Source organism: Clarias gariepinus, chromosome 16 (assembly GCF_024256425.1).
Source record: "Clarias gariepinus isolate MV-2021 ecotype Netherlands chromosome 16, CGAR_prim_01v2, whole genome shotgun sequence".
Taxonomy (NCBI): domain Eukaryota; kingdom Metazoa; phylum Chordata; class Actinopteri; order Siluriformes; family Clariidae; genus Clarias; species Clarias gariepinus.
Genome location: NC_071115.1, coordinates 13258201 through 13280909, shown reverse-complemented (window position 1 = coordinate 13280909; position 22709 = coordinate 13258201). Strand labels below are relative to the sequence as shown.

The 22709-nt window shown below is 38.4% G+C and overlaps 2 protein-coding genes across 2 annotated transcripts; both read right to left on the bottom strand.

The window, feature by feature from the left end:
- Nucleotides 1–653: 653 nt before the first annotated feature.
- Nucleotides 654–12926, bottom strand: ube2z (ubiquitin-conjugating enzyme E2Z). The gene is made up of 7 exons (XM_053514813.1): nucleotides 12176–12926; nucleotides 7227–7299; nucleotides 6616–6803; nucleotides 6124–6235; nucleotides 4695–4807; nucleotides 2469–2559; nucleotides 654–1372 (listed from the first exon to the last, which is right to left on the bottom strand). The coding sequence occupies exons 1-7, from the start codon at nucleotides 12568–12570 to the stop codon at nucleotides 1196–1198; spliced, it is 1149 nt and encodes a 382-aa protein (XP_053370788.1). The 5' UTR covers nucleotides 12571–12926; the 3' UTR covers nucleotides 654–1195.
- A 4405-nt stretch (nucleotides 12927–17331) lies between these two features.
- atp5mc1 (ATP synthase membrane subunit c locus 1) lies at nucleotides 17332–22164 on the bottom strand. The gene is made up of 5 exons (XM_053515438.1): nucleotides 22062–22164; nucleotides 19843–19890; nucleotides 18226–18303; nucleotides 17954–18141; nucleotides 17332–17636 (listed from the first exon to the last, which is right to left on the bottom strand). The coding sequence occupies exons 2-5, from the start codon at nucleotides 19879–19881 to the stop codon at nucleotides 17522–17524; spliced, it is 420 nt and encodes a 139-aa protein (XP_053371413.1). The 5' UTR covers nucleotides 19882–19890; nucleotides 22062–22164; the 3' UTR covers nucleotides 17332–17521.
- Nucleotides 22165–22709: the final 545 nt, after the last annotated feature.

The window sequence follows — 22709 nt, the reverse complement described above, 5'->3', positions numbered from 1 at the left end:
TGAAATAATAATTAGTTTTTCTTTTATTTTTTAATATCCACTTTTAGAAAGGGAGGGCTTTGAAGGGCTCAGATTAGATTCTGGAAATCCCAAATATCTTCCTATTGAAAGGCAAGGTAAAGAGAGTCACAAACCATTTAAAGTAATTTCTCTGCTTTGGAGATGTGTAGTACATATTATTGTACAGTGCAAAACAAAAGATGATACAATTTGAACAAAAATAGTGTTAGATTTTACCAGTAATTATAAGTGGTAGGTTACTAATGACAGAATATGGGTTAGACGTTTGAAAAGCATAACTTCAAACACATTTTGTACAAACAAAGGAGAACCCTTATATCTTATTCAACCAACATATTTAATTAGGCTAAACAACAGAAATAAGGTTCTTTGACTGTACAAACAAAATACAAATAGAACAACTCACCCCATCTGGAACATAAAACCCAAATCATTAGCCAATCAGCTTACTGACCAAAATATATCAACATACCAAGTTTTTCCAATAGCATTTGATGCACAATTAAAAGTAAAATAAAGATTTTCTATGCACAATATTTAAGTATTTACATTTATTTTATAGTTGCATCAGCTTTTTTTTCTTAGACCAGGTAATTCATTATGAATTCATGTCAAAATTATGACTCCATTCATAATTTTCAAAATATTTTTAATGGTTCAATGAATAAATGCTGAGGTTATGTGAAGACATTAAGTGAACAGAAATAAGACCAGGAAACTGATTGCTGTAGTGGTACCAGAGCACTAGAATGTATGATGGCCTACTCAGAATTGAGGTGCCAGTAGCTCTTATTTTACCTGCAGTGTATGCATGACAATCAGGTAGAGTGAATTTTAAGAGGGTTGAAAGAAACACATGTGCTCCAATAAGCAGAGTGTGTGCTGAACTGCCGACATGTATAGCATCACACACTTGCATTACATCTTGTAGTCCCATTCCCACACCTCACTTGACATCTCTCCCTCAGCGAAGAAAAGAGGCAACCACTGGCTTGCAGAGAAGGAGAGGAAAAACAGACCAACCAAAAGAAACAGGAACTAGACTAATCCTGTGCTAATCAGCAGACTCCGAAACTTCTCTCGGGGCTCTGCGTTTTACTTGTTAAAAAGCGTCCACAGGAGCTGGAAAACACAATTGCTTTCTCATACTTTCACTGTGCCCATAGGGGGCACCCTACGGCTGGGAGCTGCCCTGACTGTCCGGGTCTGTTCCAGATGAGCTGGTGTCAGAATCTGAGTCTCCATCATTGTCCTCAGGAGGGCATTTTTCCCGCAATCGCCTTTGTGTGGCACCAAGCCGTGCCAACAGACCCTGGTAGTCAAAACTGCCTCTCTTCTCTCCAAAGGGATCCTAGACAGAGCAAAAGCAGGAACTGTTATAAGCAAATGTTTGCCTACATTTAAGACACAAATGAAGATGTATACCAAACAAACATTTGGTTTTAGTTTTGCAGACATTGCCTGTCACAGATAAAATAATAAAATTATTAAAATGTATATAAAAAAAAAAGGCAGGACGCATCTTTTTTTTTTATTGCCTTTATACATGCAACCTTCTTTTGTTTTCTCAGTTGTAATGTTGACATTCAATCTTTTTCTACTTTTTCTATCTGTTTAAACTCTCAAAAAAGTCAAACACTACCATCTACAGTCATTACTACCAATTACGTTTTACCTTTTTTATTGATTAATTTCCCAATGAAGGACAACATTCATTTACTAAGCCAATTTTTGTGGATATGCTAAATTAGACTAAAAAATACTTTTAGGTTTTTTAAGATTTTAAAATTTAATCAGTAAATTAATGTAGCCCAACAACTTGCAGTGTTACTTGCATGGTCAATGTTCCACATGAACAGCATGAAAGGTCTGTAATTATTAATATAGTAAGTTGTTTTGAAAAGAGATGCATATTTAGCATCAAAGATTGATATATATCAAAAAAGGGATTTAATATTTTCCTGTAACATGACAAGTTGTATGTACAGGTAATAACTATACTATAATCAAATACAAAAAAAGGATATTTAAAAAAAATGAAAGCTTTTATTCAAGCCTTTATTAGTCACACATACATGTATACATGCGTCACAGTAAAAATATTTCTTTACATATCGCAGCTTGGGGATTGGAGTCAGACATGATACGGTGCTCTTGGAATAGACAGGGTTAAGAGCCTTGCTAAAGGGCCCGCAACAGCAAATTAGTGGAGCTAGCCTTGAAGTGCCAACCTTCTGAACAGTAACCCAGTTAGTTTAATTTTTAAATTGCTGACAAATGTGTGTAGTATGGGAGGAATAAAATTAATGGACATGCTGTCATAAGATGATAATCTTTTATTTAATAAAGCTAAGAAGGGCTGTTTTTTTTTTTTTTTTTTTTTTTTTACAGTTCTTTATTTTGCTCAATTCCAAAGCACGATTCAAATAGATACCTATACACAATACCTGCATGTTTTTTCCTTGTAAGTGAAGACGTTCCTTGCAAACACCTTCATAGAAGTCATAGTACTCCAAGAAAGACTTTTCCATTACACTCCTGAAAAACAGAATAAGGAATTATTTTTTAATTTAAACAAAAAGCGATTTCTCTAACCACGAAAACCAGACGGATATTTGTAATCTCTTTTTCTTAAGTTTTGTTCAGCAAATAGATAGGCACCGGGCATTTACCCAGTATGGTACTCAAAAAACATTTTTAATGCATTACTACAGTTCCTCTGAGCATGCCAATGATACAGTAGCACTATAAATCTGTGGCAATACAGTACGTGTAGCTTCAATTTAGTCCAATTAACCACAAATCTATGATTGATAAAATATCTCCAAATAAATACACATTCAGCCATAACATTACAACACAAAACATTTTTATTGCAAGAGTAAAGAGTATATTGTGTAGGTTCCATTTGTGCAATTGTGGAGCCACTTAGGATGTGGCTCCGCAGGGACTGAGGTCGTGTACCAGGACATTGACAGCGGATCTTTTGGGTGCTGTGGGTTGCAAAGTAACTGACTGTTTACTGAACTTGTTTGAGGTCTGCATCTTATACAATGATAAAATTGCAGGTTGTGCGGGCTGTTTCTAGTATGCTGCGGTTGGTACCTACCAAAAGTGGTTAAAGGAAGAACAAGTGGTGAACCAGTGATCAGGTAATGTGCGACTAAGGCTCACTGATGCGATTAGGAGTACAGGCAAGCTCGTCTGGTCTACAGTAGATGAGCTACTGTAGCAAAAATTGCCAAAAAAAAAAGTTAGGTCTACGACAGAGAGTTGTGAGAACATGGTTCATCACCGTTTGCTGTGTAGCTTCAGAGCACTACATACTGACCCCTGTCCATTGTTGAAATAACCTACAAAGGGCATGTGATCATCAAAGCTGGACCATAGCGCAATAGAGAAGATGGCCTGGTCTGTTCAATCACATTTTCTTTTACATTATTTGGATAGCCTGTTGTGTTACTGTGGGAAGAGAAGGTACCAGAATGCACTATAGGAAGAAGACAAGCTGGCAGACGCAGTGCAATGTTCTGAGAAATATTGGCACAAGTTCCCTTCAACCATCTACCTAAACACTTCTTTATGCACACTGCCACACTGCAAAAAATTAGGGGTGGGTTCAAGAAGATGACAAGGAGCTCAAAGTGTTGACTTGAATTCCATGAATGAGCCATTACAGGTCCACCTCACATCTAACAGGATTTAAAGAATCTCCTGCATGTCTTGCTGCCACACACCACAGCTAAGAAAGCACACTTTTAACTTTCAGTGGTCTTGTGGAGTCTTGGCTGGGGCCTTGACTGGGTAGAGCAATTTCTGGCGCACAATAGAAACGTACACCGCATTAAGCAGGTGGTTATGACTGATCTGTGTGAAAAAGTTTCTATCTTTGTTTGCAACTTTATGTCAAGGATTTTATTTTCTTTATAAAACAGGTCAATGTTTACACCAACCATCAGAATGGGGGAAATGTGATCTCAGTATTTTTGCCTTTTTATAATTGCTGAGGCTAGATGAGCTCGCTTTAAGTATTTCTAGAACTGCTAACCATTTGAAATTTCCATGCATAACAGTCTAGAGTTTACACAGGGTGACGCATTAAAGAAAAAGAAATCTAAGAAAAAAGCAGTAAGCAGTAATCCTGTGGATGGAAATCCTTAGCAGTCCATTACCCTAAGTCGGGAACCCACTGACTTCATCATATGCTGAGTTTCCTCCCTTAAGGTTCTTTGCCAGGCCTTTACTGCAGTACTTCTTTAATTGCTGCTTGTTTATTGTTCTTTCTGCCCTAAGTTGTCTCTTCAGGAAGTAAAAAACATGCCCAGCTGGGTTAAAGTCCATTTCTTTGCCTTGGGTTGCTTTCATGGAATACTTCATGCCATTAACCATCTGTACTGTGAAGTCAATCCTACTGGTTAACTGAATGTGAGCAGAAAATACATTTCTATACACTTCTGAATTCAACCTGCTACTTCAATCAGCAGTTATGTCATCAATAAGCACAGAGTTCACTCACTTAATTAATCACAAACAGCTACCAAATTCAAACACATCACTTGAAATAAACTCCAGTTAAGGCAATGTACAACCCTTGAATTAATGCTAAAGGTCTACAATCCAAATAGTTATAAACCTAATGGTGTGTGTGTGTGTGTGTGTGTATTGTTACTAACCACAGGGCCTCAGGACATGGCACTTTCCCTTCCAACATATCACAGACAGCCACACGCATTGTCTCATGTCGGATGCACTCGTTGTAGTTCTTGCTATCTCCTGGATGCCTCTCCTAACAAATACAGAAACCAATAATCAAAAAAAAAATTTAAACAATTCAAATTTACAGGTGCTTCTGACTGGAGCACAGTAAATCATTCACCTTTTGTTCGGATATGGTGACTCGCATGAGACAAAATTGATATTGCTCCGAACTGAATTGGGTATAACACAGTATTGTGTAATACGTTTCTGTCATCTAATTACTTTTCCTGATAACGCAGTAATGTAACACATTAAATTTTAAATGGATATAATTTAATAACAGTTACCAATGTTATTAACTTTTTTACTAGCTTTACAAATGTAGTGTTTAAAAATTAATCACAATGCATTTAAAAATCACGTTTTGCATGGCAGCATCAGTTAATGAGCATACGCTTTAATCACGTACACGAGGAGAGGTCTTAAGGGGTCATTTTATTTAGGAAAAACAGGAAAGGAGAAGGGTTAAAGGAGGGAGGAAGGGAAAAAAAATGGGGGGACTTTTTAATTGGGAGAAAACTTCAGACAGAAAAACATTAATTAGTGCCAACCTCCCCGATCTGGCGGCCTCACTCCTCCGCGCCTACGTAGGAAGCCTACGGAGCGAGCGAGGAGCGACAACAGGTTGAGGCGACGCCCATCACAGGCGCACACCGTGACAGAACTTTTCAAAGTAACGTGAAACTATCGTAATTAGTAATCTGATTACTTTTAACATGTAATAATCAGTAATGTAATCAACGCCCCCCAGCTGTGTTTGTGTGTGAGTGTGAGAGAGAAAGAGAGAGATGTGTGCGTTTGTGTTAACATTTGTGATGGGTACGTGTGTAGAATAGGCATATCACTATGATGTCACTGGATGTGATGTCACTCAATATAATGCCACACAAAGTTATTAACCATTTTTCAGCGCAGGTTAAAGGCAATATCAGGGCTGACCTGTTTGAGGTATCAAAAATCCCTCTTCAATTCTGCATCCTCTGTGTCTTTAGTTCACATGGGCTCAGGTGGTGGCAAACGTATAAATTTCCCAGGAGTCTATCAAAATCCATCGGGTGCGTTTTGGTAAACAACCCAAAATAACTGAGTTTCTGTTGAGTTGAGTGTGAGGGCCCCTGATGGCCCCGTGCCACGTGACCCTCAGTCATCATAATGGCAGCAGATTCCAAACTGTCTGCCAATGAGTTTTTGAGCATATTAAAACCCCAAAAAAGCCCCAAATTGTGGAAAAAAAAATCCTTGGGAAAACAGAGGGTCCTGCGCACCCGATAGTGCATGGGCCCTAATTAGTCTGATAAACCAAAATATTATGCATATACCCCGGTGTTGGAAAGCCATACGTACCTGCTCAAAGCCTGGCTCATTGTGGTACGGGTTTTCCGTCATTAGGGACTGGATGGAGATTAGGACTGAGGAGATGCTCTGAGCAGGGCTCCATGCTGGCCCAGTCCACGTGCTAAGTATCAAATGTATGACACAAAGACATTAAAATATTAGACAAACAGATGAAGCTTGTATGCTAGTTTATCACCTAAAGAATGTGTTAAAGCTATTTGTTGCATTACAGGTGGAAACCAGTCATACAGACAGCTTGTGTAGTTCCTGGACCAAGATTTTCAGCATTATTAAAAGACATACAGTACTCCTACCCACCAGAAATAGACTTCAAATTATCCTGTATATGTGCTATTGCTTTAAATCAAAGCTTTTCTGGGCTCGAAATGCTTTCTATTTTTAATTATTATTATTTTTTACATATTATTAAAGCATAAGAAAACAATACCAAATCAAAACTTACTAGACTGTTATGCCATGTGGTGGAGTGTAAACACTTACCCGAGAATGCTAAGGCAAACTTTTCCATTGCGGTAAAAGTTGGGGTTGAAACGCACTGTGTTGTGTCCAGTGGTGATAAGTTTGACACGTGGGGGATGGATTGGGTAGTCAGGGGGGCAACGGAATAGGAAGAGAAAGAAGCCACCTTCATATGGTGTGTCAAAGGGACCTGTGATTAGCGCATGGATCTGCAGAAGGTAAGAATGTCCGTTACTGATGGTACTCATGATTCCCACCAACTTCTCAACTTCCATGAATGTACTCATGGAATGTACTTTCCACATACATATGAGTGGTTGTAAACAAGTACATCAAAGAATGCAAAATTTTGGTAGATGTGAATATTAAAATATACTGTAGGTCATAATGGGAACTTGTGCTTCCCGGGTTAAATATTTATTTCAAAGCTTAAAACAGTCAAAACCATTATTGTCTTGCAACACAAATGTTTATCTTGCAAAACAACTGTTTTCCGTTAATTTGGATTAAAAATTTAAGATCTAACAATCATTTTGAATCTGTAGTAGCAGGTTTCTTCCTTGTGTCAGTCACCCTCATTTACATTCCAAGACATCAAGTTTCTTTATAAATATTAATCACTCAAAGCTCACCTTGGTCATATCATGAGGATCAGGAACCACAAACATGCCAGGAGGTGGTTCCTTATAGATGGACATGATGTCTCTGTATGGGGATAAAAACAAAGAACATAAAGTCATTATGAAAATAACCACCCTCTCGTGGACAAAAGGTCCATAGTTCCTTTCTTTTTCCTGTTGTAGAAGTCCCTATCAGGCAGGCACCTCCTTGGTGACATGGTAGTGTTTAACAATGCAATACCATTCATTCTTCAGTAACTGCCTTATCCAATTCAGAGTCACAATGGATCCAGAGCCTATCATGAGAACAGTAGACATTTGGTGCTCACCTAAGGCAATTTATTGAAGTCAGTTTACTTAACCGCTATGTGTTTGCAAGGTGGGTGGTAACTCACATGCACACAGAGACATAAATACAATCAATGACCTGAGCTCAGGGTCAAACTGCAGATCCCTAAAGTGGCCACAACAGCAGCAAAAAATAACAACAACAACAACAACAACAAACAAGTCTGAAATGAACACATGTTAATGTTCCTTACACAGAATACAGATAGTAGTTCACACGTTTTCATTTGGAACCATGACGATCTTTAAAATGTACATTCATTGACAATTGGCAAAACTGTATATCAACTTGCCCACACTACTATAATTTCAAGGGATCTTGCTAGGCTTGCTGACAATCATTTGCTGCAGCCTCACAGTTACTGTACCTCTGCCTGAATTTAGCATAGAGATGACTTCTCTCTGGGGTCCTGGTTGCTTTACTTTTCACTACAAATAATGAACAAAAACTCCACCAACGTTCTTGCACAATCCTTTTGTATTTTTACGTTTAATAGGGATGCAATCACAACACAGTAAATCACCAAGCAAATGTGCATGACAAAAATGTGCAATTCACATTGTCGACATGATCATTTTAGAATTTAAATATACAGAGTACATAACAAGTGTGAGCCGTATACGTTGTAAGGTCACCGAAGAGAGAGAGAGAAAAAAAGAAAAATCATTAGCTCTTCAGTTGACACCACCACCTCTGTGCCCCAAAAAAAGATGTGGAGGTCAGAAAATTAAGGGATAATTAAGAAATGTCTTTATTTGTCTATAATATTAAACAGCTGTTTGTAGCATATTTTTTGATTAATTCTATACAGACAAAAGTTGCACACCGTTTTGAATTGTTTAAAATCTCGACCTAAAAAGGATTTAGAGTTAAAACATATTGTGAGACATGTATCATAAACTGAACCAAAATGTGACTGGAGATTATCATTACACCTCTAACATTTATTAAGTAGATAGATGTGTAAATTGCTGGGATTTAAACTTTAACTAAACTAGACTCACTCAATGTTATGGGCCAAGAAGTTATTGGGTCAGAGGTGGATCTTCCAGCAGGACAACAATAACACACATTAGCTTTGTTCATGGAAAAATTTCTTAGGGACCACTGAATAAAACTTTTGACATGATCATCACAGAACATTGACCTAAACCCCATTATATACTAGTTGGATGAGCTGATAAGAACAGTCCAAACACACAGAGTAGTCATAAGGCTAGAAAGATGACAGGACTGAACAGAAGTGTTGAAATAAAACATGCAGAAGGAACTTTAAAATTTAAGATTTACTCTACTCTTATTTAACAGTTCTCCATCACACACCTGGAGCAGCCTACCCAACCCTTTATGCTCATGAGCTTTAAAAGTAAAGCCTGACATTACTAGGTAGACTGTTTAAAAACGTTACGAGATACTGTACTTTAATTCATCCACCAATCTTAAGCCCACGTCTAAATAAAGAGCATTAAAAATGGATTAATTAGCCTAAAATGCACTGCAGTTTCTCATTGCATATGAGGTAAAACTATTCACAATTACAATAAAACTAAAGGATTCTACCATGGACTATTTAAAAAAAGAATTTATCTAGGGCAGCGGTGGTTAACATGCTGGACTAATCATCGGAAGGTCCCAGGTTCAAACCCCACCACCAAGTTGCCACTGTTGAGCAGAGGGGCCTTAACCCTCAACCGCTAAATGTGTTGTTAGACTTTTGGCTGTTCCCGTTGATGGGTCGCCACGTTGAACCATCTGATCTGCAAAACATTTTATGCTGTATGCTCTTCCTGAGGCAACCACAAGATATACGATGAGATAAAAATGTAGGTCACTCTGGATAAGAGTTTCTGTAAAATGCTGTAAATCTAGATGAAAAAAATTATTTTAGTTTCTAGGATTGCACTCAATGGGAACTAACGTAAACAGATGGACCTCTCCCAAAAATATTTCAACAACTCAAATTGGCTAAAAGGAAACAGAAAAAACTATTTTGAAAATCTCAGAGAAAGATTTTGCCCTCTCTAGGGGACAAAATCTCAGAGAAAGAGAATTTGCCCTCTCTAGAGGACATTTGTAAACTTGAATATCTCCCATATCCTGCATGCTACCTAATTAATTCCTCTTGTGCTTTAAAGAGGGCATTCAGGACTTTTTAAATGATACCAGATTTATAGGGGTGGGGCTTTGGGAACTTCCTCTTCCTCCTTTAGGAAAATAGCATCTATCGCCATCAGGACATTTTATGGGAAGAAGAAAAGAAAGTGCTTAATCCTTTTTATTTTATTGAAATGTTGTTGTTTTATTTTACATGAATCTCTAAAACACTTTAATTAATTTTCTAATTTAAATGTATGAATGTTTTTCCATGATAAGTGAGCATTTATAAAATGTCCTCCTTAGTGGAGAAGCTGTAATTATTACCAAAATTAATATCGTAAGCAGGAAGGGAGGCGGCACTGTGGTGTAGTGGTTAGCACTGACGCCTTGCGCCTCCAGGATCCGGGTTTGCTTCCCGGCCAGGCTCGATTCCCGTCACTGTGTGCATAGAGTTTGCATGTTCTCCCCGTGCTTGGTGGGTTTCCTCCAGGTACTCCGGTTTCCTCCCACAGGGAGGTTAATTGACATTCCAAATTGCCCATAGTGTGTGAATGGGTGTGTGAGTGTGTGTATGTGTGCCCTACGATGGATTGGCACCCTGTCCAGGGTGTACCCTGCCTCGTGCTCTAAGCCTCCTGGGATAGGCTCCAGGTCTCCGCGACCCTGAATACAGGATAAAGCGGTATAGAATATGAGTGAGTGAGTAAGCAGGAAGGGAGTCACTTTCAGAGGCAGAGAGAATTTTGCTGCAACTATGGAGCCATCCATCTTCCAAAAATGGTGGATGAAGCACATGCATCCAGGTGTCACAGATCTGAATGTAACAGCAAAAAACATGTGCACTAAGTGTAAGATCTTTCTTTGTGTTTCAAAGAAGGGGAATTGCTTCTTGAAATATCATACCCCATAACCAAGAAATACATACTAGGAGGCACATTTTCTGAAGAAAATGTGAGTGGTGCTTGCCGTGGCATCATAGACATAGCTACGATGTCATATCTATGATGTCATAGCTGATGTTGGTCTCAATGTTAAGATAGAAAAGTCACCCCTTAAAAAAAGTCATAGCACCCCATTCCCGAATAAGGCGCACGATTTGACACCTCATTCATGGGTCTACAACAAACGGTGCGGTACTAGTTATGTGCCAAACTTTTGTAATGAAAAAAAAGAAAAATATGCCAGAGATAAAAATAGTAATGCTTCGCTTCGCATGCACCACTAAAAAGTTCCAAAATACAAACACCACACTAACAATGATGTGTTAGTTGCAGTCAAAGTTCACACTGATTCTTGATATTTTCTTTGTAATTTCCTTGTTGTCTTCATGGTTCGTTTTCCGATATACTAACTTCTGTTGTCCAGTGTAGTGGACACAACATATTGTGAAAATAAAACTTAAAAAATAAAAATAAATGCTCAGTATGCTCATTGCCTTTCAAACAATTGGAAAAAGGGAAAAAAAAAATCTGAAATTAATCTTTGACTTGCAAGCTGTGAACTAGCAACACTATCAGCAGCCCCTAATTTTTATTGAAGTTCTGGCATTATTTAATACACCATAGTAGTTACAAAGAAGCCACTTTGGTTTTAGTTATTGAGCCCAAAAATATTACATGACGATACAACCTTAAAAGTACATAATACGATATTGTGGTCGAAAAGATAAATGACAAAACCTTTACTCATCCGAGGTGGCAACATAAAGAGAATGCTCTTTCTTTATTTAGAATTCCAGTCTGCTGAATCAACTCTTTTTATTTGAGTCGACTCCAAGTCTCACTGAATAACTCAAACAGTTAACTATGACGACAGCAGCGTGTTCATTTAAACTGCGTGCTAATGTGCTCCTAGCTAGTTAGAAAAAAGATGGCTTGAACGTGCTTATCCTAGTTACTAATAATACAATTTGACCGAAGTATACCGTATCTAGAGGTTAGGTGGCAAGGTAGCTAGGATAATCCAAAACAACACATATATGATTAAAATACAATAAACTAGCTTGCGAGCTAAGTGGCTAAGGGGCTAGTCATGAAGAGTTTAGCTTGTTTAGAAAACACGACACTACTCTTATATTTAGTCCTGCTGTATTTCTCTCCAAGTTTTACTTTCTTTCTTTGATATTTAACGTTATTATGAAGCAACTTTTTAGTCACATTTTAAAACTCGTTTTCAAATCGTGTTAATCGATCAAAATAAGCCTTGAAGTGAGTAGTGTTTGTAAAATTTACCCTAAATGGTGATTTCAACTCACACCTGGCATCAGTGGTACATGATAACATAAATTAGTGATTTATTTATTTATTTATATAAACGTATTGATTACTAAGTTAATTATTACGATAAAGTTTAGATATGCAAGGCATTTTTAAAAGAAACGGTATTATGACGCTTAAAAAAATTAGGAAATGGGAAATACATTATTATTTTACATTACAGGGAGGAACGTACGATTAACTAGAAGTATCCCAGGTCGGCTAGCTAGGCTAGCATGTTAACATTACGCCAGAATTACCTTTTTATCCGCAGGATGCACTGCTGCGACGCTTTCTCGTTGTCCCAATCGGTGCTTAGGGTAGGGTCCCAGGACGTGGCGTGAATCTGAGACAGAAGTCCCGCACCAGCCAGATTCGCCGGAGCTCCGGTTAGCCCCAGGCCGATGCTCGGCGGCAGAGATGGTGGCACGGCTGGTGGTAGCACCGAGCCGGTTGTGTTCACGACGCCGCTCTCCTGGCTGTCCATGTCCGAGGTGATGTGGTACGCTACGCCCGGGGACGCTGCAGCCAGGCCGGTCTCTGCAGCCACCGCGGGAGGAGGCGAGGACGGTAAAAAGTGACCCAAACTCGGTAACATCTGAGCTCCGTTGCCGTGACTAGTCGTCACAGCTGCATCTGTAACGTCATCCGCCATCGTATCTCAGCTGTGGGATTTCGAACTGTCAGTTCAACCTGATTTCCTTCGATAGATTTCGATTTCTCTTCCCTCAGGCAGCTGGCGTTACTGTATCGTCACAACGACACGAAGAGAAACCATTTCTACGGCATCCTTGCTAGTTTCGTTTCGTTGTTTGTCTGAAGCATTTCGTTTCTGTGATGACGTTGTTAGATAAAATCACTCTACCCTGACAAGCAATTAATTTAAATTACACGTATAACACATATTGAGGGGGGGAAGCCACACCTTTCTAACTAAAGCACTCCAGCGTCGCTCTGTGTTCACCTCCGGTTAGTCTTCTCATGGCTATTGTCGTTTACTTCCTTCTAGTAAGGAGAAAAAAAATCCCAATACCGCCACCTTCTGACACACACTGACTAGTGTGCTCAAGAAACTGTATCAGGTTATTAATTCACATCGTATGCAGTGCACTCACATGAAGCGTAGGCCACCGTTAGGGATGGAGCCACTGAAAAAAAGGGCATTTTTTTTTTTTTTTACATTTGAAAACATACAATAATGTCGTAGCAATTCAAGATAAAATAGGCTTCAACAGTTGTGTTCAAATATATTTTTCTTGCCAAATAAATACAAAAATTTAACCAAAATTAATCGAAAAACAGAGAATATCCGGGTTTTAAATGAAATTAACAAAGCTTAAATTTTATTTTATTTCGTTTCTGGAAGATTTAGCAACAGCAGATGTAAATCCTGGGGTAAAGCTGTCAACCACACCGCCATTTTGGCGAGGGCAGAGAGCCAACCTGAGCTGAGTCGTCGTCTTCTTCTTGACAGGTTTTATGTCGGGTGGCAAGCCAACTGGAAAGCGCAATACCACCACCTACTAGGCTGGCGTGTGGAACGGTCGATTTGCAGGGGAATAAACCTAGACAAATTCTGTTCTCTATCTCTATGCTTTCTTTGACCCTAATAATTCTTTTAATGGGTAGCTTTATTTTATCATTTACTGATTTAACTAGTCTTTTGCATTCTTTCTCATTATTTATTACAATTGCATAAGTGGAATTGTCTTCTTTTCCACAACTCTCACAGTTCCCTGTTGGGTGTTTTTCTATTTTGCAGATTTGTAGATTGATTTACAGCATTATTTATAATTTCCTTAAGAAGCCAAACCAAGCTTTACCTTCTTTGACATTTTGTTGGTTGGCTGAAGTGATCTACCGCCACCAAGTGAAGCAGAGGCTGCAGTCAAACTTTTCAAATCATAATGCTAATAAAATAGAATATAAATATAAGGAATATGTACATGTACATACATTTCACACACATCTGGTAGTTTTCCCATGCTGGTTGCTGCTTTCACAATCTAACTATTTCCACCATTGAATTTTGAAGCCACTCCAATTGAGCACCTGTGGGATGTGCTGAGGACCCACCTTGCAATTTACTGGGCTCAAAGGATCTACTTCTAACATCTTGGTGCCAATTACCACAGCACACATTCAGAGGTCTTGTAGTGTATATGCCTTCATGGATCAGAGCTGTTTTGGAAGCAAGGTGCATGAGGCTAAAGAATATAAGGCAGGTGGTTTTATTGTTATAACTGATCAATCTATATCCATTAGATTTTGTCCATAGCTGTTACACTGTAATCTTTATAATGTAGTAGTATAGGTTATTGATTACAGTAGTGCTGAATCATGTTTTTTTTTTTTTTTTTTTTTGGTGTAGTCCAAGTTGAGCTTATTGACTCAAAGGGCCAATACAGTCAATCAAATGTCCCAAGAGGGACTGTTCAACAAGAACAAGAAGTTCATGCATATTGTGGGGTTAATGTGGCATACGTGGGCATTTGGGACATTTATTAAGACTGTCATATTTCCTGATCGATGTAGGCAGAGACATGTTTACTAGTGATGGGATTTATGGCCCTTCTCAAAGAGTTTGACCATGTGTCTCATGCCATCTGTCTTAGCTCATTGACAATAGCCAACTCATCTTTTAACAAAATATTGTAACATTGCATGAAACTTTATAGTCACTTTAATTGTTTAAACAACAATTAAGCAGCTCAGTGGTTAAGGCATTAGTCTACGGTTCAGAATATCCCAGGTTCAAACCCCACAACCACCAAGTTGCCACTGTTGGGCCCTTTAGCAAGGCCCTTAACCCTCAACTGCTTAGATGTATCATGAGATAAAAATGTAAGTCGCTCTGGATAAGAGCGCCTGCTAAATGTAAACGTAACCCACATGTTGTGTTCTGGTCAAATCTGTTGGATTTACAAGTTTCTTTTCTAAAAAGTGCAGTAAATTTTATCCATTTCTCATGAGGTGCAATGGCTCTGTTCACACATCCCATTTGTACACACAAAATGAATTAGAAATATTTTTAATAAAAATGTGTTTTACAGCTAACTTTTATGTGTTTTACTTTTTAACTTTTATACACCCATGGTGTTCCCAGTCAAAAATGACTGGTCATTGGAAATGAATAGGTAAGACTAAATTTAGTGTATGAAACAGAGTTCAAGCACATTTCTACACTCCTTTCCCACACCTAAACATGCAGGTGTCTTTGAGCAGAAACACACACACACGTTATGCCCTTTTTGGCTTTCATGGCAACCCGCATTGGAACCTATCGACAACATAATTTTTACCCCACCTGTTGTAAAACAATACTGAAAGTGTGTTTCAATCATACAACTTTATAGCAGCTCTGGTATATAATGCTTTTTGAGGCCTTTCTCACAGTCCAGTCTTTGGCAGCTTGATGGCAAAGAGATATACTGCACATGAAGCTGTGCAATTATATTTGACAGTGACAATGATCAGGCAGAAAGAAACTATGTTGACAGTAAGGAGGGTTTAGAGGAGGAAGTGACAGAGGTTGAGGATGACAGAGTATAACCTGAGGAGGAAGACCCATCTCAAGTTGTGGTCTCCTTTCATCCAAAAATGGAAATGAACCCTAACCCGATATGCCATATCCTGAGTGGATAATACCAAGTCCAGTTTTCAACTTTTCCTTACGCACTCCATTGTAACCACTGCCATGGACATGACAAACCTGGAGAAGGAAGAAGGGTTTATGGAAACACCTGGGAAGAGGTAAACTCTGTGAATATTGACGTCCACGTGGGTGTGTTGATTTTGTGTGGCGTCTAAAGATCCCGCAACAAATCTGCATCCAGTTTATGGGTTATGGACACTGGTCAGGCAATTTTTCATGGTACAATGTCTTTGCAGACCTTCCCTATCTTGTCATGAGTGATTAGCTTTGATGACCACCACACAAGAGCAGCTCGAAGGCCACGAGACAAGCTGGGAAGTTTGGCAGAAGTGGGTGGAGCACCTGCCACTTATTTACAAACCAGGTCCTGACATCATTGTTAATAAGCATCTCACCGATTTTAGGGGATGGTATGCATTTAAGCATTATATAACAGACAAACCATATAAGTATAGTATAATGATGTGATGTGAAGACATGTTATGTCTGGAACATGCAAGTCCACACAGGCAAATTGGCTGATGGTGTTCCTAAGAAACATCAGGAACTGGGGGGTCTTGGAAATAACAGCAGAGCTACTTTAAAACTGTAAATATGTTCATATAGTGTTTAGGTTCACTATTATATTTGTAATATAGTTTTCTCTGTGTACATTCGGCCTTTGGTCTCAATTTTTTTTTTATACCAGTCAATTTTGACCAGGAACACAAGTTTTATGCAAAGTTTCAAAAATTAAACTGGTTTCAAAAAAGTTACTTCGGTAAACATTTTAGTAACGTACTCTGTAATAAATAGTACAATATGTTTCATCTTGTATCTGTTATAGTCAAAATAATATCTATTTAATATTTTTTCCCCCTAAAACAATGAGTGGTATACGCTTGGGTAAAGAAGGCCTGCACGACATACACAGCAAATACCAGTTAAAAACTTGTAATTTTCACAAGAGCTGAAGTTGATAAAAAGATCTAATACGATTAGATTTATTAGGCGACAAGATTTATTAGGCAATATATGCATTATTGTGCATTTGTAATGATCCTGGTCAAAAGTGAGTGTGAGCCAAAAAGTAAGCATTCCCGCATTGCTGTGGCCTTGACCTCAGGTCTATGCTTCTTGCTTCCAGCAAATTAACTTCTATTTATCCTGATAAACAAGCAACAGTGCAATGAATCCTTCAAGGCACAGGCCTTGTTTACAGTTTAATTAAATACTGTTATTGTTCACATCACACAGAATGATCTGACTTATTTGTGCATGGCTGTTGGTACAAGAAGGGCTAGTTTGTGCATTTCAGAAATTGCTGATAATTTGCAAATTCCATATACAATCTTTAGAGTTTACACAGGATCATGCAAAAACAGTGAGTGGGGGGGTCTGCAAGCTGAGAGTACCATGAGAGGGATCATAAGAGAACGAGCAGATTGGTTTAAGCTGATATTTTTTTTTACGCTTACTTAAATACACACATTACAGCTGTGATGAGCAGGAAATCATAACTGCATGACTTTATTAGGAAAACCTCTCCATGTATAAAAGGAGACAAAGTATTTTTTTAATCAAATAAGTTTTTCATTGTACTTATTGTTGCTGACAATCTTTACCCATTAATTTAGTTAACATTAGTGGACCAGTTACCACATGCCATAAAACATTAGACTGCTGTACAATCAACCATTTCAGTTTCAATTTGCATACATGACCCCGTATAAAAGATTTTTCCCCTAATGTGGTATTATAAAAAGAATTCAAAGGCAGAAAGTCATCTCGCCAATTTATTGACTGTCCCAAACTGTAGTGAGAAATTACATAAAAACCTCATAGAGGAAAGGAAGGGGAGAAACTAAATAGTTCTAGTAGTTTGATGGAATGAAATAGCCACAGCCCTGCGAGCTCTGCTTCAGACTCTGATCCCTGGACGGATGGTCGTGGCAAAGTACAGATGTCTAAATTACATGGCAAACAGGATAAGGAATGCCACCATCAGACAGAAGAGTCCCATTGCTTCAGACAGGGCAAAACCCAAGATGGCATAAGAGAAAAGCTGTTGTTTTAAGGATGGATTTCTGTCAAGAAAAAACAAAAAAAAACAAAAAAAAAAAAAACAGCAGACAATAGTTAAAAGAATGGTCATGAGGAAACCTGCAAAATTCATCACAAGCAGAAGAAAGCCAAACCACTTTGTGTTACTATCATGAGACTTTAACCTGACTCAACTGACACAGTGGAAAAAAAGGCACCATTTATAATTATAACTTGTACAGGTTCTATTCTTGAGGACAAGCAAAAATCCTTACTTTGGATTCTTCTTATTCTAGTTTTATTTATTTTCCTTAAAAGGAACATGCATTAAATATCTTTCATGCCTTAAATGTAAACATACCTGGCATAGCCAATGATTAGACTACCAAACACTGTCCCGATCCCTGCTCCTGATCCAGCAACTCCCACTGTAGCAGCACCAGCACCAATAAACTTGGCTGCAGTGTCAATGTCTCTGGAAACGGCGCTGGTCTGAAAGCTTCGGCTCAGATTCAGAAAAGATGGCTCATTCACAGGCAAGAGAGTTGCCTAAAGAATAAGTGCCCTTAGTAACTCATTAACCATGTTTAAACCACCCTCTAAGTGCACACCATCCAGCATTAGGTACCTTACCTGCTCAATTCTAGCTTCAGGTCTGTTTAAGATGGACACGGAGACAGGCCGAGCCAGTAATCTGGAGCTTCCACGAAGCTGAAATAACAAGAGTAAATGTAAATAAGCCTAGAGTTAAGAGAAAAACAATTTTCATCCAAACAGTCAACTACACAATTATTGCCACCTATCAAGGAAAATAAGCAAAAGGCATAAAGCAAGCAAAACATGCATGTAAATATTTTAAAATTAAACCTGTAGATAATAGTTTTGAATTTTTTTTAATCCACATTACATACTTAATATTCATAGGTTTGAGCATGCTACCATAACATTACAGTACAAAACACTGTGCCAAGGCTCCCTTGTGCCATCAGGGCAGGTATGGCCCCACAGGGCACGAGTCCACAAGACCTCTTGTCCTTTATGGTTTAGATTTTGTCCAATGCATCCCAAGAATGTTTGATCAGATCAGCCTTGTACTCTTTGCCTGTTGGACCCTGGGGTGGTGGGCTGTGGTGCAGTTCTTGTTCTAGTGCCGTTCTATTGTGGCCAGAATTTACTTTTCGTACTACATTGGCTTTTACAGTATGTATGACTGGACACAACAGACTAGCCTTTGCTCCGCAGAGTTATAAATAAACCTTGGATGCCCATTATCCTGTTACTAGTTTACTGGTATACAATTGATAATCAATGTTAATGTGTTAATGTTATGTGGCAAGAATGTTATGGCTGATCTGTGTATATTAAAGCCATTGATTTTCTAAAATTTAAAATTGAGAGGGATGCCGATGCAAAATACTGATGTGTTTCTTTAACCTTTTATGTTTGGGGTTATTACCGTTTTGCCACAAACATTATTTTAGGCCAATATTTTCTGCTACTTGGCTAATACAGTAGTATCACTCCGATAAAATGGCATGAGGCAGACTGTCTACATTAACTAGTAATTCTCACCATGTGACAGAATGTGTGTTGGTGGTGCTCTGAGCTAGACTGGTGTCCCCTGAAAGGTGTATAAAAAGATTATCTAATATTATTTAATGTTGTGGTATTTAGCATAGTTTGCAGTGCTACGTAGCAATCTTCACATGAGGCCTGGACCACAAGGTACAAAACAATAATTACTGATTTTCCACGTATGCCATCAACCTTTCTTTTGCTTCTTCATTGCAACCTTGCAGACAGCTTGTGCTTTTCTGCAAATGAACTAAAACTACTGTATAGTTGTTTGCCTTCCACACATTCCTACTTACTGGGGATTTTTTTGTTAGGGAATTAATGGCATTTAATAGGATTTTTGCATTACCCTTTCCATGCAGGTAAAAATTTTGTGGTTCTTGAGTTGAAGGCATCTTGTGTTCATAATGGAAGAAAGAGCTTACATATGCAAAACCTTTTGGTTTAAGACAGATTTTTCAAAGATGACAATTTATTTGCATTTATTTTAAATATTTTTTGGATACATGCATTTTGCCATACATTTATAATGCTTATTTTACAGAATTACTTGTGTGTGGCAAGGACCAAACATATTGAACACACAGATTGCATTCTCTGTGTCAACAAAAGGCACAAAAATGTGTAATTATGAAATATTGAGGGGTTACTAGAAACAATACACTGCATACATACCACAGTAGGGACAGTGACAAACTTGGCACAGGCATACATGTCTGAAGCCTGAAAAGGTTGAAGGGAAAAAAAAAAAAAAAGAAGGTCAAGGTCAAAGAAACAGACTATGGCACATTCCCTAACCTGCTGTCGAATAGTCAAGGCGATTTTATTAAACAAAAGATGATAAAATGTGTATGGGCAAAAGCATTTGAAGATCATGTCAATTCTTAAAATGAAAAAGTGTGGTGGGATATTCCGTGGTTACATTACACTGAAATTACAAATTCATGATCGTTACTAAATGCCCTTGAAACAAGTGTAAAGCATAGGGCTACTAGTAATTTGCTTTCTCTGTGGCACAGTACAATTATTGGCACATTAATATTGACAGACTACTTGGGTATTTTTCTTCATTAGATTCTTCAAGCCTGGGTGTCATGGATGCATCAGGACCCATTAGATGTTATGCTGCCATATAAGTGGAAGTGACCGACTTACAATGATTGTCTAAGACACTTTTGACCCTGTTCAGACCCTTGCTTAGTGTAGTGCTGTCCACTTGTGATAGAATCACCCAAGATAAATGAGGGTCTGGATGGACAAATAATAGCAGCATCCAGAAATTGCTTAACCGCCACAGTTAAGTTTCAAACATTAAGCAAATGTCAAAGAGCTGACAAATTAAGTCACATTGGCCAATACTTTAACATTATTCAATCGCTCAGATCAATATGATACAATTAGTCACGCAACGATTAAAAGCTCTGCTTTAAAAGAAGAGATAAAAGGATTATTAAAGAATGTTCGACATGTTAGTGTCATTTACAACTTTTACAGAGGTGATCTGAGCACATGTTCTGATGCATGCTGATGTTTAAAATCTGTTGTAACATTACTACAGAATGGAAGAATTATTTAAAAGAGATTTTCGTTGCTTAAAAAACATTTACCATCTAAACCATTTTTAAAACTACAGTCAATCTATATAAAAAAATTTCAGGTGATGCAAAAATATTTGGCATTTATTGGAGCAGAGTTTCTGAATTTTCATCTCTCTCACTCATCATCATCATCTATGCTGCGATATTCTGCATACGGGGTCGCAGAGGGCCTGGAGCCCATCTCAGGAGACATGGGGCACAGGGCAGGGAAGTCCCTGCACAGGGTGCCAATCCATCGCAGGACACACACACACACACTAATACTTTAAGGACAATTTTGGGAATACCAATTAGCCCAATCTGCATGTCTTTGAACTGTGGGAGGAAACCAGAGGTAACCTATTAAGCACGGGAAGAAATTCATGCACACAGACCCGAGGCAGGAATCAAACGCTGGAGATGTACGGCAACAGTGCCAACCACTACATCACCATGCAGACTTCTGAACTTTTTACTGAATAGTATTCATATGTAAACAGTGGATATTCATAGGCATAATTACTTTAATAATAGTGAGTTGTGTCTTTAATTAGTACGTAGTGTGGTTTATTTATTTACATCTAGACCCATGTTATCAAAGATGGATCTGGTGACCCTCAAGCTTCTTTGAAGGATAGCCAATGTTATCGAACACAAACAAAATTAGAGGGAAAGAAAATGATGTTGGTGTTTTAGAGGCCCTTCTGATGGGAATGGGTACAGAGAACAAAAATATACCAAATCACAGCAACGCTGCAGATTGTACAGACACGACCACCACAAGGCCAATCCTTACATGGGACAGCTCTAGATAACCAGTTACTCGGGTGCTTAAAGTCGTCGATATCAACGAGTTACGGTCATCATCATCAGATACATTTAGATTTCCATTGAGATCATCAAATGATACAAAGTGCTTAAAGAAAAAGGACGTGCCACAGACGGGGACGTTTTGTCCTTGACCACCCTTAAGCTAAATGTCCATTATCCACTGCTTCCAAAACGGCAGGGCTCAACATTAGGCCGGAGCGCATGAGTTAACAGACTTAGAGTGTAGTTATTTGGTTACGAATAAACTCCTGGAAAAACTATCTGCGAACACATATTTGACATGAGAGCTTTAAACCCATTTAACGGTCAACGACATTCACAGCTAGCCGGTTAGCCCCCTCTACAGGGTCGTAGTAGGTCTTACACATTCATGCTAGGTACAGAATTTATATATTGAGGCTGACTAAAAAACAAACACAAAAGCAAAATCAACAGATATTTGCCTTTGGTCGTGCGTCTAGTTAGTATCCACAACGTTTGACTCACCTATTTAATACACAAAGACCAGGAGACAAACTTGAGTCAATGAGCACCGTGTAAACCTGTCACCTTGTCATTTATAAGCTTATGCACCACGTCCTCAGCAACCATTGGGCAAATAGACACAGTCTCTATCTAAGATTGGCTGCAGTTCATGTCAAGAGTCTATAACATAACCAATAAAACGTCGAAAAGGCAGATACGCGTTGGTCGATTGGTTAAAATCATTATATGAGGCGGGGTTGTTCACAACGCTCATTTTAATTGGGCGATATTGCCGGGAATTAGGTAAGACGCACACTCATTCTCATCGAATACGCTTGCCGGAAGTACCGCCTCTTTCAAAATAAATAAATATATAAATAAATAGAATCCATGTAGTACACACTGTAAGGCTGCAGGGGGCAACGTATCCATAACGCTAGTCGGTCTATTGTCACACGTAAACACAATGGGACCTTCCAACGGTATGTATGTATGTATGTATGTGCAGAATGTATGTATGTATTTGTAAAAAAAGATAAAAGCAAAGATTTTATGGCTATAAATAATGTCAATTGATCCCAGGACACACTCACATACAAACACACGCGCATGCGCAGTAAAAATCCCAATACCTTTCTATACAGTATATTTGTTGTATTTCTTTCTTTC